Source organism: Acanthisitta chloris, unplaced genomic scaffold (genome assembly GCF_000695815.1).
Source record: "Acanthisitta chloris isolate BGI_N310 unplaced genomic scaffold, ASM69581v1 scaffold1281, whole genome shotgun sequence".
Taxonomy (NCBI): domain Eukaryota; kingdom Metazoa; phylum Chordata; class Aves; order Passeriformes; family Acanthisittidae; genus Acanthisitta; species Acanthisitta chloris.
The window spans coordinates 91,587-107,698 of NW_008655286.1; the positions used below are offsets into that span (position 1 = coordinate 91,587).

The 16,112-nt window shown below is 40.2% G+C and overlaps 1 protein-coding gene across 1 annotated transcript in view; it reads left to right on the forward strand.

Moving 5' to 3' along the window:
* Positions 1-10,746, forward strand: part of CTDP1 (CTD (carboxy-terminal domain, RNA polymerase II, polypeptide A) phosphatase, subunit 1) — an 89,734-nt gene extending 78,988 nt beyond the window's left edge. Inside the window, exon 12 of the mRNA XM_009083814.1 lies at positions 9,722-10,746. Within this exon, the coding sequence (XP_009082062.1) occupies positions 9,722-9,860 (139 nt within the window). The 3' untranslated portion in view covers positions 9,861-10,746. The remainder of the gene's footprint in view (positions 1-9,721) is intronic.
* The last annotated feature ends 5,366 nt before the right edge of the window (positions 10,747-16,112 follow it).

The window sequence follows — 16,112 nt, forward strand, 5'->3', positions numbered from 1 at the left end:
CAATCAGCAGAAATATAAAAGATGTGTCGTAGCTGATGTTACTGTTTGCCTCAGATCACTGTGCCTGGAATGGTAATACCTGAAAGTTTGACCAGAAGGTTTTTAGTGTTCCAGGTGTTAGTAGGGGTGGATTACTGCACCTGAGCTGTGGGGACAAAACTGCCTGCAAAATGTGGGTACGTGGCCAGGCTTCTCCTCTCTGCCATGACTGCACACCTGCACTACCCCCCACCCCTGAAGGACACCTGGCTGTGCAGGCTGGAAGGGAGCAGTGAGTGAGTTCAGCTGTGGAGTGTGTTCAGTCAGCTTGGAGATGGCCTGGAAAGTGGCTTTATTCCTGAAGTCACCCAGAGAAGTGTCTGGTCTTTCTTCCAGCTCACCACCTGCTGCCTGTCCCCCAGCAGTGATCAGCCCCTCATGGCCAGGTCCTCCCAGTTTATATACTGGGCATGACATTCTGTGGTATGGAATATCCCTTTGGCCAGTTCGGATCAGCTGTCGTGGCCATGCATCCCCCCGAGCTTCTTGTGCGGCTCCTCACTGGCAGGGCATGGGAAACTGAAAAGTCCTCGGCTTGGGCTAAGCACTGCTGAGCAACAGCTAGACCATCAGTGTGTTCTCAACATTAGTCTGCTTAATCCAAAACACAGAGCTGTACCAGCTACTGGGATGAAAATTAACTCTATCTGAGCTGTAACCAGGACACAGGCTCAGTAGCTGCCTGTTACTCTGGACTGATAATAGATAAATAGCATCTTTTGCCTCAGATGTCTTTTTTGTTAGAGGTGTGGGAAAGGCTGCAGCTGAACAATACTGTGAATCTGGTTTTCAGACAGTACCATTGTAAAAATTTGCAATTTTGCAACAGAAAGTACAGATCAAGTATAAACTGGCTTTGCTAGTTCAAATTTATTCCAGAAATATTGACAGAAAAAATTTGTAGAGCGGACTGTAGAGGAGATCAAGACTGTTAGCCAGGAGAGCTGCGATCTGCTGCACCGGGTAGTTTGTCGTATCTTAGCTAGTGTGAAAACAACAGGTACAGTGAATTCTCAATGGTGTGATTCAATTTGGCAGATAGGCTGGTTGGCATATGCCTGTTTGATCCAGACTGAATTTATGTTGCTCAGTGACCCAGTATTGTGGAGATCCAAATTTAATGAGTGCTTTTTAAGGAACTCTGTTGTCATTGCACAGTTAAAAAGATGGATAGTATTCTGTTTTGAACCTATTGCATGTATTGGTATGTTATAAATATTATTTACACAACCCTTACCAAAACTGATGTAAAAATTATGTAGTTCAGGCAGATATTTTTACAACTTTAAGTCCATTTTTTCTTATGTGTAAATCAAGCCTTGACACCACTTTCCCCTGTTCCTCATAGAAGCCTGACAGTTTCTAGGCAAAATTTCTTAATAATTTTTTCAACATTCCTTTAACCAAGAAGTGACTTCCTGCATTGATGTCATCTTGTCTTGTAATTTACTGGCTTTTCCAAAACATCTTGTAGCAGAGTGGAAGGTCTGAAGCCAAATGTTGGCTTAAAATGCAAGCTTTTAATGCTGATAAATTATTTTCTAGGTTCTTTGTGGCTTTGTATTTCAATGCTGTTATATCTCCAAAAGAAGGTCTTCCCAAACCTGTTTTACTGCATGGAAAAAAGATTTGTTGTGTACAATTTTGATCAATAAATAAAGAAAAATCTAAGCTGGCAAGGCTGGGAATTTGGAGAAGGAGAAGGTGAGGGGCTGAGGAGTGCCAAGATAGCATGTCTCGCCATTGGGAGTGCTGAAGTTTTCTGATAAAAGAACAGGAGTGGTAGAGTAATGTAATATTGCAGGAACTTGCTGTATGATACAGATAACAAATCTTCCAGCCGATTGCCAGATGGGACAATGTTACTGCCATATACCATGGCGTAACCCACATCCTCATAACAGCTTTAATGCCCCAACACCTGTACAATAAGGCAATAATCACTGAAAGCTAACCAGAAAGACAGTGGACAACTGGCTTACCAGAGCTTTATGCAGGCAGCAGAGCCAATAAACTGAGGGATTATCCAGTTAAATCATATGGGAACATGAGGAGGTTGAAGGACTTCTCTTTTTTGGCAGGAGTGAGCTATTACATTTCGTGAAAGAACATACCCACGTGGAAAGGGTGTGTGTATTTTGCCCCCAGGGAACATAATATTTTAAAGGAATTTTCAGTGGAGATGACAATATTACCAGTATCCATATGAAGTCACTGATGGGTTTTGTCTTATTTTCAATATTTTATGATAAAGCAGAGATGTTTTTAGTTAATATTCTTGTGACCAAATCCATTATTCAGTGAATTAACATCCTAGAAGGATGTTGGGTTTAGCTATTTGCAATTTAATCTCAATGATTTATTGAAAACAAGGACAAAGTAATATAAGAATTAATAAAAATCAGCGTTAAAGGCTTTGACAAAATCCTCTTATCTTTCAATATAATTTAGTGTAGCCCATAACATGCATATTAACACACATATTAAGATAATCTGTGAATATCTAATTTGAAAAGCCACCATATACCAAATCCTCCTTCTAAATCCTTGGTTAGCACAGTCTGCTGTTATCAGCTAAGTTACATCTTAAGTAGTTAAGATGCCCAATGATGCATCTTGAAGAATGTTCTCAGTGTTCTAGTGATACTGGCAAATCCCACCAGCATTCCAAGTGTTACTTTGCAGTGCTGAGGTCTTCAAACTGGAGTTGTACTCAACTGTATTGGCACAGGGGAACCTCCATATACACAGTGTGTTCCTGTGAGAAAAATGAATGCAGTTTGACTTTTCCCACATAAATTGTGTGGTTTCTTTTCCAAGTCCTTATTTTGATGTATGATTTCGAATTTTCAAAATTGTCCATACATCTTACATTTTTTGCCCACTTTTCCTCTTGATTTTTCATTGCATGCTACCGTTTTTTAAAACAATGGCTCAGTTTAGATCTCTAGCGAGGACATTATTCTTATCACTATCTCAGACTGTTTCCTTCAGTGCTTCCTATGACAGAAATTAGTTTGAGGAATTAGTCCATTTTCAGAAGACTTTTTTCAAACCAAATGCAGGTAGAGTTGCTGTACAGTGCCCATCCAGGCACTGGGAAGGAAGGCTTGAAACTTCCTTTGCTCGCTGCTCAGCCTTGGTATCCTCTATTACAGTCTCCCAGAGCCACCCAGAACCTCTGAAGAGCTATAAATCTACCATCTGACATTTGTTGTCAGAAAGGGTAATATTTGTAAACTAGAAGAAGCTGGAAAGAGAACATGATGCAAACAACAAAAGGCCTGGTTTGGCTTTAAAATAGGATTAAGAAGTGATATGCCAGAGTGCATCTGTGCATTTTCCATTATGAAAGTGTCAGGTATATGGAAGTATCTGGCATTCCACATAGTGGAAAGGGGTTTTTTTTGGTGGTTTTTTTTTTTTTTTTTTTTTTTGGACAAGAGTTGTGTGATATAAAACTGTCATGGTCACATTTGCCTTTTGAAGGAATAGTCGACAGTGCATGTAGTAAATGGCTTCTTAAAACAGCTACGTGGATTATTTTTTAACAACTTGAAGTTTATAAAATAATAAGTAATATTTTAGAGGCACAGTTTATCTATCTGTGATTTAATTACAGAAGCAAAATTGTAGGTTCAACTTTGCAGCTTTGGTTATCCAATTTCATTACCTGTATGTAAATTAGTTCAGTGCAGAGAAAATCAGTGCACAGCCTTTCATATGAAGCTTTATTGCTACCCTGTTTGTTTTTGAAATACCCTAAGCAGATGTTTAGTTGTTAAGAAATAAACATTTTCTTAAAAAAAACATTAACATTGTTAAGAAATCACCATTGGGATGACTTTTTTATTATTAAACTTTCCCCTTGTTAGAAATATCAGGAAAATACAGGTTCATCAAATGGACAATTTCAGCAAAATTTACAAAGTATCTTTGTTGACACATCATAGTAATTTCTGGGTTTAAGTTTTCTATGACTTCCTGACTTGAAAAACTCTCAGTTTAGTTATACATTGAGCATTTAATTCAGAGAACTATCTATAAAGCTGTTGTTACAATGGTTTTTAGTCTCCAGAATAGTTTGTCACCATTAGAATTGTGCACAGGTGTGCTAAATTTTAAAGCAGAAAGTCACTGAAGCTGTACAGAATTTAATTAGATCTCACTTTACTGTTGTGTTAGTTAAAATATGCTTTGGAGCTGTCAGTTGGAATTGGTGGGTGCCTGTGAAGACATCTTTGTGAGGAGCATTACAAGCATGCTGTTCCTCCAACTGCAGGGGCTCTTTCTGCTCCCCAGGGCTGTGCGCGAAACATTCTCAGTGCATTTTTCTGCATATTCAATTTCTGGATCTTCCTGTAATCCTGCAGACAGGATTGGATGAGTTCTTGAGGGAATAGATGAGGTGTCTGGCATTTATTCCTGTGTCGCTAAATATTGTCCTGTTTGTCATAGCAGGAGCGTGAGGTGAAAACACACACTCCAGCTTCCCCGTATGGGGCTACTGCTATTTGTTGCTCTTAAGGCTGTGTGCTTGGCAGCATGCTGTGCTAGGGCCAGGAAGGAGCACCGGGACAGAAAATTCAATGTTGCTACACAGATGTATGAGTGAAATTGCCAGAGGGTAGACACCTGAGTTACAGGCGTGCTATGGACAATTGCTCACTCTTGTGTCAAGCGTACATAAAAGATCATAGAGTGGGTTGAGTTGGGAAGGGATCTTAAAGACACTGCCATGTATCCCATGTTAAGAAAATAACTGCAAAACCTATGACATCTCCCTGAAAATTAACCATCTTGTCTGTCCCACATAATGCATTAATCCTCAGAAGTTTGATTTTCAGTCTGTGTTCTCAGATCTCAAGGCATGTAACCTTGTTACCCAAGTACTGGGTTGGCATCCTCAAAACTGGTTGAAGAACAGTTTTCCTGGATAACCAGCCCTAGTTCTTCATAACCGAAGGATATTGCCACAGAACTAGTTCATCTTAGTAAGTCGTTCCCATAGTCAAATCTCTATGGAAGGGAGTCAAATTGCCGTTGCATTACCAAATGCCACATCACCTTCAGAAGGGAGTCAAATTGCTGTTGCATTACCAAATGCCACATCACCTTCTTTCCATTATGGAAGGAGTTTACAGAAGGCTGTGGTCTAGGTGTGTATGGAAATCACATTGCACTCCAGAGGTGTTCCTGGGGTGCAGGGTTGTCTTGCAGGGCTGTAGTGCTGTTGGCAGGCAGGATGCTGTTTCAAAATGTCCTTTTCAAAGCCTTGCCTTCCAAACTGCTTCCTGCTGCTGTGGGAGTGTTCTCAGTACAGAGTAACTTGGCAAATTTAAGTCCTGATTTATAACGTCAATGCTGTAAGCTGATTGCTCATAAAAGAGCATTTAGTCTGCAGACTCTACTTTGCAACTATATCAATTTTAGGAACTATAGAAAAAAACGAAGTCAATTTGCAATAATTTAGAATTTTCCTTGTCAGAGAGGGATAAGGATTGTGGGTATTTGGAGTTTAAAGGATATGTGAACATTTACTTAAGTACTTGCTGTAGTTTTCTCTTGCAAGTTCAGAACAAGGTTTGGAAAAGGTTTAAGTTTGCTTTATTTAAAACAAAGGTTATGTTGCCCTTTGAGTTCCTTTGCTAATTAGCTGTTTTCATTTTAATTTAGCACTGTATTTCTTAAAGGAGTGCCATTGGGAGGCAAAACAAACCAGAGACGATCTGCTTTTCAGTTAATAGAAAAAAAATGAGTTTTCCAGTCTTGTTTATTTTCAGCTAACTGAATTAAGGCCTTAAGATAATAGAAGCAACAGATACTGGATGTTTTTTCAGTGCTTTGTTCCCTATGGCTCCTTCAGTGAACTAAATTGAAATTACAAGAATGAAGTGTTCATTTGACCTGTAGTTGTGCATTGCAGTCATGTTTTAGACCTCTTTTTAACAGTCAAGAGCTGAATGAATTTTTATTTTCAATAACCTCCTGTGCTATTTTTAACGTGCATACAGCATGTGCCGTTATAACTTTCTAATTCCATCTCTTCATTTGGAAACCACTAAATGTATTACTTACTACTCTGTAGTAAGATTTTCTTTAAAAAACACTTTTACACATATGTAATTACAAACGGAGGGGTTTATTTATTTTTAATATCACTATGAAGTACACTTGTAGCTATTTTAAATACCTTGATAGTTTATTTAAGTATGTGGGGCTTTTTAAAATGTAGTTCTCTTTTCAAAAGATTCTCCAGCGCATGAACTGGTTGGATCTCCTAGTACTAGGCGTTATAAAGGATAAATATTTAATGTGAAGGGAAAGGAAATGTGAGTTCTAGAAGTTTCTTCACGGAGTAGTCAGATATTTGAAGTTCTGCATTGTCTTTTGCAAGCTTAATTGCTTGTGTGTGAGGTTAAAGATCCTCAGCTATTACAGGTATGTTTGGGTTTTAATAGCAGTCAAGCAAAAGTCCTTTTAAAAATGCAAATCAGGCTAATGGAAACCTGCAACATCCTGCTGAAAAAAAATCATTTCCTCATTAAGAAGGAATCCTCTGTGTGTTTAACTTTTCCCCTCAAAAGTGTTATGCACTATGGCTCTGAAACTGGAAATGACAAGGAACGGGCACAAAACAATGAGGGAGATACACATTTTAAATTGTTATGTTACTAGATATGCTGCTGTGGGGATATACTGCTTTTCTCTGAAGGTAGAAAGTGTTAATGGGATGTTACCTCTCTTTTTAGAATTCCTCTGTGTGTTTAACTTTTCCCCTCAAAAGTGTTATGCACTATGGCTCTGAAACTGGAAATGACAAGGAACGGGCACAAAACAATGAGGGAGATACACATTTTAAATTGTTATGTTACTAGATATGCTGCTGTGGGGATATACTGCTTTTCTCTGAAGGTAGAAAGTGTTAATGGGATGTTACCTCTCTTTTTAGAATTTGCAAAGAAAAACACAGCTCTGCGTTACTGATGTTCTTCTATACTTCTGTCAGAGTTGACTTTGCATTTGATTTCATGATACTTATTTAAATTTTTTTTTAATGTTTTTTGTGAAGCTGCAGTTTATAGTACACAAATGGCTAAAGGTGTTGATACCATAATAAGAACAATACATTCATGAGAGATTTTTTCTGGTTTGTTTTGTTTTCTAGCAGAGAACTAATACTTAGCTGTGTTTTCTCTTGTTTGTTTCATGGCCTCTTCCTCCTCCATGAGGAAGTTTTCATATCTAGATTGAATAGAGCTGTCAGTCTAGGCTTGCTGAAGTAACAAGAACTGACAAAATAGATGACGCTCAGTCTTTCGCATTACCGAAGATATTGTTTAATACAACTGAATGAGAGGTGAAAATGTGTAAGAAATGCCCCTTAGTTTTTTGGAAAGTCTTTTTTTAGACTGGAACTCCATTCTTTAATTAACTAGTTACACTGAATATTTCAAGTCCCTGTATTTTGTTGATCATCCTCACTGAAATCTAGTTGCCATAAAGCACAGTTGAATTTTAAAAGTGGCTTTGTTGCATAAATTAGTAACTTTGCTAGTCTTTGCTATAATTGTTTAGTAAATTAATTGTTTTGCACTTCCAAGAAATAATCAACAAGGTCTATGTCCCAGCAAACTCAGTATCTGGGCTGGCTCTAAAAAACCTGCTTGTCCTGACAAGTTCTTTAATACAGCATCTGCAGTTGTGTGTACATGTTTCATGTGTGTAAATGATAGCTGTCAGACTGTTAATTTTGTGTTTCAGTGGGTAGATACCATCAGTTTCCATAGATGCAGTCTTACAAACAGGTGAATGGATCTGTTTTCAGCTGTGAGCATTGTGCCATAGGTTCCCTCCATGGCTTTATTTTCATTTCTCAGTAAGCACTACCTGTACACTTCTTAACCATTACTTGTTAAATACACACAACTTGTTTCTTCTTTTGCTGAGTAAGACTCTTTCAGGTTTCTTTAATTCCCAATTAGTTTTTCTCTAGCTAATAGTATCATTAATGCCTAAAATAGTGCTGTAGTTCTGAAGGCTGAAATCCTCATGAAGTCAGTAAGTGAAACTCAAGCTCCTTACATTTGTATAGCTTTTAATGGAAATGTGCTAAGATTTCTTCCAACTGGCCATTCTGAGTATGAGAGCTTCCTTGTCCAGACTGTGTGCTAATAGAGGCTGCGTGGAAGTAATCAGTGTTATGCCTCAGAAACTGCTTTTTTTTGTGAATTAGGCTACATTTAGTGCTCTGAAACTCCCTCAGCATGCCACATTGAGTTTTCAGTAGTAGTGTTCAGAAAAGGCTTTCACTTCATCCCATTTTCCCTTGTTATGGATTTAGAGCCCAGACTGATTCCCAGGGCTTCAGCCTTCCCTCCCAGGAGTATTCCTCCTAAAACCCTGTCCTGAACAGCAAAACCCACCTACTGTCACTGTGAGGAAGCACTCTGTAAAGCAGCAGGAACTTTGTATCTTTTGGTCCCACAGGTGCAGCAGAAGGGAAAAGTGGAACATGGTACTGCTCAGTTCCATTTTTATTGGGACTCCCCTCCTGACTTCCCACCCCAACTTGTCCATCTCCCCAAAAAGCTGAGAAAGGGGAGGTCAGATGTCACTCAGCCAGCCTTGCTGTATGCTACTTCTCTATGCTCTCAGAAGTAAAGGGTCCATTGTTAACTTACTGCTTTTTACTAAAAGATAGAAGATGATTTTATTAGTTATTCATGTTTGCAAGTGGGTGCATTCTCTTCTTAATGAACCCCACCTGGCAATGGAAAGGGCAGTTATTTAAGAGACCCCCTCCCTTGGCATATATTTTTCTGCTTGAAATTTGATCAAATGATCAGGAAGGATTTTGAAGGTGTTTCTATAGCTCATTATGAATTCTGAGCAAAGTCTCTATTTTTGTCTCAGAAGTACGTGTCTGATATAAAATTCCCTTTGGCAAGGAAAAGAGATTTTAGGATTCCACAAATCCAAATTCTTTTGCTTATGGCTATGTCCCAGTTGAAGCATTTGATTTTCCTTGGAGATCTTTCAGAGCCAGGAACATGATTCTTTCAGCAGGGTATGGTGCACATCAGCTTCCTGTTTAAACTGGTTCATTCTCTGGAGATGCAAAGAGATGTGTTGTTCAGTCTGGCAGTACTAATGCAAAGAGACACAAAAGGGAAGGATGAGACCCCAAAGTTTGGAAGCATGAAAGTGTAGATGCTGGTGCACTGAGATTTAGTTACTCAGTTAAGGGTTTCTTTTTACAAAAAGCAGAAACTTGAATATTTCGAAATCATTTAACAACATAAAATGTATTTTGGTAATATCTCATTCACACAATGGCTTTCTTTTGGGGGGGGGATGCAAGAGGAAAGTAAATCTACTCATCCTTTTCAAACAGTTGTATACTTTGTTTTCATTCCTTGTTCAGAAGAAAGCAAGAAACAAAATTGACAGTAATTTGTTCTTTACACCTACAGCTGACAGTACACAACAGCAATTAAAAAACGAATTGTGTGAACTAACTACCATTTGTTCGTTTAAAAGCAAGTGCTGTACTTTTTGTCTAGGTCTGAAAAAAAACTTGAGTCCTTTAGCCCTGTTTTTGTCTCATGTTAAATATGTGTTTCTCAAGAAACATTGAGATACCTCCATTCATGGACATTTTCTCTGTCTGCCCTTCCAGGGGTCACAAGCGCAAACTGGATGATGATGCTGCCAGTGAATCCAGTAAAGAATCCAGCAATGAAGATGAGGAAGGAAGCAGTTCCGAGGCAGATGAAATGGCAGCAGCACTCGAAGCTGAATTGAATGACTTCATGTGACATTCATGCAGAAGACAGAATTTGTAATTATATTTTACTTCTTGTAAACAGATCAGACTTCAAATGAGTCCCTTGTGTCAGTACTCAATGTTTTTCCAAAATGTGTGTGTATATTTTGCAAAGCAACACAAGAGGTGACACATTATTTTACAAAATCGGAAATAGATGTTTTTAAGTTGTTTTACTAAAGGAAAATATACTTTTTTAAACAAAAAAAAGTATTAAATGGGACATGGTGTGCTATGCCAAAGACATGTTAGGAGCTCTGCAGAACCTTCATGTACAGGACAGTGATATAAAGATTTGTGATTATACACACAGAAAGTTTGTAAAAATACTGCAGGCTGTGGTTTATGGGTTACAGTCTTCAAAAAAGAGGAGGAGATAAAGGAGGCAGAACTGTCTAGGTAGTATAGCAGGAAACTGGTGAACTGGTCATCCTTTTCCAGAAATAAAGCTATCAAATATAAAAGGATTTTTGAAAAAGAACTATTTATATTTGTATAGAAACAGAGAACATGATATGCAAGCTTTGTGAACTCTGCACTTGACCCACCTGTCATTTGCTTCTAAGAGAATACATAATGATCAAAACTCATCATGTTAGGTTACATTGTTGAATAGTTGGGCTCTTTAGGGACATCATTTAGATTTTTAACTTTTCTTCTCTGTAACCAGAAATTTAGCACAGCATACTCTGTGGTCCTGTACTGCCATAAGATTCATATTCACCCATTTGTGTTGTCTTGGAAAGAACGAGTGCTACTTCAGTCTAGATAGAATTTAATTTCTTTGACAAGAGATCTGATGTAAAGTTTTTGTATATTCTATTTCATATTTGACCCACAAAACAGATTTTCTTTCATTTAATAAAGGTTCATTTTGTACGCTTTGTTTCCCTTTCCTGTTCATTTGCTTCCATTGAACACAGGGTACTTTTGTGTATCATCTTTCCTTTATTCTGCGTGAAAATAATGAAAAACGTTAAAAGCAAGTGCAAATTTGTAGATTGAGGCAGATAGCTGAGGCACAGGAGAGAAACACTGGCTCAGAAAATTTCCTTTTCTTTGGTACCTGGACTCTTACATCCTGACATTTTCACAGATGTCTTTGGCCTCTGAAGATATCACAAGAGTTGTTGCTCTGGTATTGAATTTCTGAGACCAGAACCACGGTTTATTCTTGGTTGTTAGCAACTGGAGAGACAAATCCTTTTAAATATATGTTTGCTAAAGAATACTCATTAATTCATATGTCACGTTTAAAAGGAAGTACTGGTTAACTGGTGCAAAAATACTTCATTTTGCCACTTAGCAGTAAACCAGAATATTTCAATATAATCTCAGCTGCTTTACAAATAACAGCCTAGTTTTCAAAGCTTCAAAATTACAATGAAAGGAAGACTGAGAAAACATGAATCTTTTCAGATTAATACTGCTTTTCCACTTTAGGAGGTAAAGTCAGCATCCACAGACAAAAATAGTGTTTTGTGTGGGAAAATGTTAAACTTCCTGGACATTTATGCAGATACCACATAGCTGTAGTCTACAGTGTCCTGCCTGCTGTAGCTCTCCGTGAAGACAAGCAGAATGTCTCCAAGTGAGTTGCATTGTATAACAGAAGAAAAAACTAATGCTTGTAAAATAGGAAGTCAAAACGCTCTTTTTTTCAGCAACTTAACTGCAGCATCCCCAGCTATCAGAGGATGACTCCTTGCAATTAAATATTAAAATGTCAGGGGTTGTGGGGTACATTTTGTGTTTTCTTAAAACCCTACTTGAAATAATTTGAAATAACATCACCTTTTCGGGTCACTGTGATGCTGCAAACAACTTGACAGCACAAATTTCAGCAGAGACTCGTTCTGGCTGATGATCTTTGCCAGTCACGCAACTCTGGCAGCATTCAAGCTCTGAATGTAAACACAGCAGCGAGCAGAGCTGGGCAGGCTGCTGCTGGCTCAGAGTGCTCTGCCTTGTTCAGCCTGCTTGTTGGGGGTCATATCCCCAGCACAGCAGCTGCCTCATTGTGCTCGTGGAGGGATTCCATATATCTGAAGTTGGACAAGATTTTTCAAAAGAGAAAGGCTGTATCATCTTCCCAGTTTTATTTTATGGCTGATGGTTTTTGGTTTAACTGGTGGTGGTGGGGTGTCTGGCTAGGAGTCCTAAAAGCAATCAGCACTCCACTAGACCCAGTATCATCTGGACCCTGTATTAACACCAAGTGAGACCAGACAAAACTGCATCTTTCTAGGGATCTGTTGTCAGTGACAGCTCCTCTGCCTCTGCAGGAGCTGCAGAAACCTGCAGCTCATACAGCACACTGCAGCCCCAGGAGCAGGCAGCATGGTGCTGGAATAAAAGCCATTGACAACAGACAATTCTTATTTCGACATTAGTCATTTGTGTATCTCTAACAACCCCTGCTCTGTAGTCCTTGGGGTGGGGGGGCCTAGCATGGATAGGGTTGAGAGGCACCAACCCATTGGTCACTGCCAGAGCAGCCCAGAAGACATTGAGCCTGCTTGCTGCCCAGAAGTAGACTCACCACTCATTCAGGTGGCTGTATCCAGTACACTGGTCACCAGCCTCTCTCTCCATGAGCAGGAGAGAGAAATGGAAACTGAAAATTTAACAGATGATAAGTTACATGCCCTGGCTAACTTGCCAGCAAGAAGTCTTAGGATATATGAAGTTGTCACTCACTCTCACTAACTTAGACTTTTTTGAAGATGCAGGGCCATCCTAGGAAAAGTAATAAATGTGGTTCATGAAATGGCTTTAACTCTGTATTACGTGACCTACGTCTTTTGACTAGTTGTTTTATCCTAGCTTGATGACCTACTTCTGTACATTAGGTTGCTAGCAAGTACCTGCTGCCAGCAAGGGCTCTCTCACAACAGAAGCAAAGACCAGACTCCCAGTGAGGCTGCTGAACTTACTGCGCAATGCTGGTTTCTGAAGGGGTACCAGGCAAGTAAGCACAGAAAGAGCATACAGTGCACCTTGCTTTATTAAGCTTTCTAAGCATGTACTATTGCTGCTGGCCAGGAAAGGTGGCTCCAAAGGCCTGGTGGTTATTTAAGAACAGATAAGAGCCATCTTTTCAACTTAAAGACCAGTTTTACTTTTTCCTTCTCAATTTGCCCTCAGCAGTTCTAAAGAGAATGAGAAGACATCACAGCTCTGATGAGAATCCTAGAATCATGGAATAGTTTGGGTTGGAAGGGACCTTTATAGGTCATCTGGTCCATCTTCCTGCAATGAGCAGAGATATCTTCAACTAGACCAGGTTGCTCAGAGTCCCATCCAACCTGGCCTTGAATGTTTCCAGGAATGGGGATGTAGTGGGACCTGTGATAAAAGCAGAAAGCATAGGGGAGTGGCCAAGCTTTTCTCCTTGTGCTGAGGACTGGGGGAAGATGAGGGAAGAGTGTCGCTTAGCACTGAGATGTGAAAAGCTCCAAGCATGCATATACTTTCACTGTTGAGTTGTGTGCATATGTGAAGTGGGCCCTTGAGTCTTCTCAGTGTTAGATAGTAACATCCTCTGTGAAGGGTGGGAAGTCTCAAGTTTACTTCTTGGCACTACTGCTTGTGGAATAGGTGAATGTCTTACAAGTGTGAAAATACACACACACAAACCTGGAGCTGTACCTAAAGATTTCTCAGCTCTGCCTAATTTTACTACAGTGAACATTGCACTAGATGACAAGTTGAAGAATAAATATATAGTGGTCTGGTAAAGAAGTGAATCTCGTCATGTAGCTGAAAATTCAACATGAGAAGACTCCCAGTTCTCACTACCTGTAGGCAAGCTTTTTATACATGTGTTTTTCCTACCCAATACCACCTTCTGTTGTCATTTCAGAAGTGTTTGGAGCCCAGCACCCAGCGCAGCCTCTTCTCCTCCTGCTCTCTGAGGAACAGGAGGCAGCAGTATCTATTCCCCCAGCAGCATCAGCTACAGTAGGCATGCATGCCTACAGGTATGCTCAGCTGCATACCCTATGCTCTTCCTGTTGACCTGGCTGTTTTTTTTCTGCATTCTTTCTAATGAGATCTTCCTACTCAAACATCATTAATAGTTGTTATTTTATCGTATTGTTCTACCAGCCTTTCCCCTCCATATCTAAACTAAAGTACACAGAAAGAACATGCAGTTTATGCAGCACCCCTTCTTAACAATCACATCACCTATATGTTCTCCACATAAAACTTCCAAAGCTAGCACTAGATGTAAGATTTCCTCCCCCAGCACAGCACCATCAACAGGATTCTCCTCATCCTGATGTGCTGCTGCTCTCCCAGCATGCTCTCCCAGCATGCTGGCCCACCATAAGCCTTGTGTTCCCCCAGCATGAACCCAACAGATACAGAAGCAGCTCTCAGGCATAACCACACAGGTAAGGTATAGAATCATGGAATCGTAGAATGATTTGGGTTAAAAAGGTCATTTAGCCCAACCACCCTGCAATTAGAAGAGACATCTCCAAACAGACCAGGTTTGCTCAGAGCTCCATCCAACCAGACCTTGAATGTTCCCAGGGGTGGGGCATCCACCACCTCTCTGGACAACTTGTTCCAGTGTTTCACCATCCTCATTGCAAAAAATGTCTTCCATCTATCTACTCTGAATCTACCCTCTTTTAGTTTACAACCACTTTGCCTTGCCCAATTGCAACAGGCCCCACTAAAAAGTTTGTCCCCATGTTTCTGACAAGCCCCTTTAAGTACTGAAAGGTAGTCCTTCTCGGGAGCAGCAGGAGAATGAAGGCCTGACCTGGTGCTCCCCCTTGTTGCACACACAATCGTTGCCTGCTTGTGCTGTGAGGTGCTGGAGGCATCACAAAACCCATCTAGGTAAGTTTCTTCCAGGTAGAAAGTAGCTACCACCGTTGTTTTAATTAAGAGTCATCAACCGGCCTGAATTTTATATGTATATGAACTGTAGTTACAGAGCAGTAACAAATAGTACAGATAAGTGAAACCACTGCCTTTCTGTAGGCTGAGTGTGAGTGCTTCCATGTGGAGGGCAGAACATCTTCTAGACAAACTTTATTTTTCAATGTCATACAGCTCATAACCATAAATGGAGCAACTCATCTTTGCTTTTGGTCTGGACTCCCATGTATATTAACTGAGTCATTCCCAGTAGCTGTTAAGTCATTGTCCCTAGGACCTAGGCCAGCTGCTTTCCTGCATCTCCACTGGGCCCACATGTACCCTGTGATCTTTCTCCTCCAAGGAAAAAAGAAGGACTAAGTCTGTTGTCCTCAATATATGCATGACAGGATGGCTTATGTGAGAAGGGACCTCTGGAGATTATCTAGTCTAACCCCCTGCTTAAGCAGGGAGGGCCACCTATACTTGGTTGTCTAGGTCCACATCCAGTCAGTTTTTGGATGTCTCCAAGGATGGAGAATCCCCAGTCTGTGCTCAGTCACCCTCACAGTAAGAAGATACTGGTTTTTTGAGGGAATGAGGAAGGGAAAAAGAATGAGCACAAGAAGCATGATTGCTGTTGCATATGTCATAAGAGCTCCTTAACTATTCCGTGCTGGTTAAGACAGAGGAAGCATAAAGCAGGTGCTGTCCTTACTCTTCAGTTTCTCAAAGAGCTGAAACTTTGCCTGTGTCTTCCAAGTGCAGTACAAGACATTGTATCAGAGAATTCCCTACCTCATGTTTAAGAGAATGTGGATTTTAGGATACATGTGATGGGTTTATTGAGCCACTTGAGATTTTCACTTGGAATGCAGGATTTCTAGAACCGTGGAGAAACAGAGATGAGCCTAAAGTCAAGCCCTCTTTTGCACAACCTCTGTTTCTGATGCAGCCAATTATCCCTTCTGCACTTCTCATTCTTCATGAGTTTGTTTTGCTGGAGCAGAGATGGCCCATGGCCTGGTCCCAGGGGAGGATGGGGTTATACATAGACCCCAACCTCAGAGCACTAAGACCATTTACTTGGCGAGATGGGGGCTGATTTTGACATGGATTCTTGCAGTGTGCTCTGAGCAGAGGACAGGTTAGATGTGTTTTCATTACTCCATGTTGCTGACTTGCACAGGCACAATTAAACCCCCTGGAGTTCTCTCATGCCTGCAGGTCTCATACCCACAGAGCCTGTGCTGCCACCAGTGAGACAGAGCTCCCTTGACAGAAGATGTTTCCCACATGATTAGTTCCTTTTTCTTTCCACCCTCCATCCTAAATCTGTTTCCTGACAAGACAAGGGGCCACATCT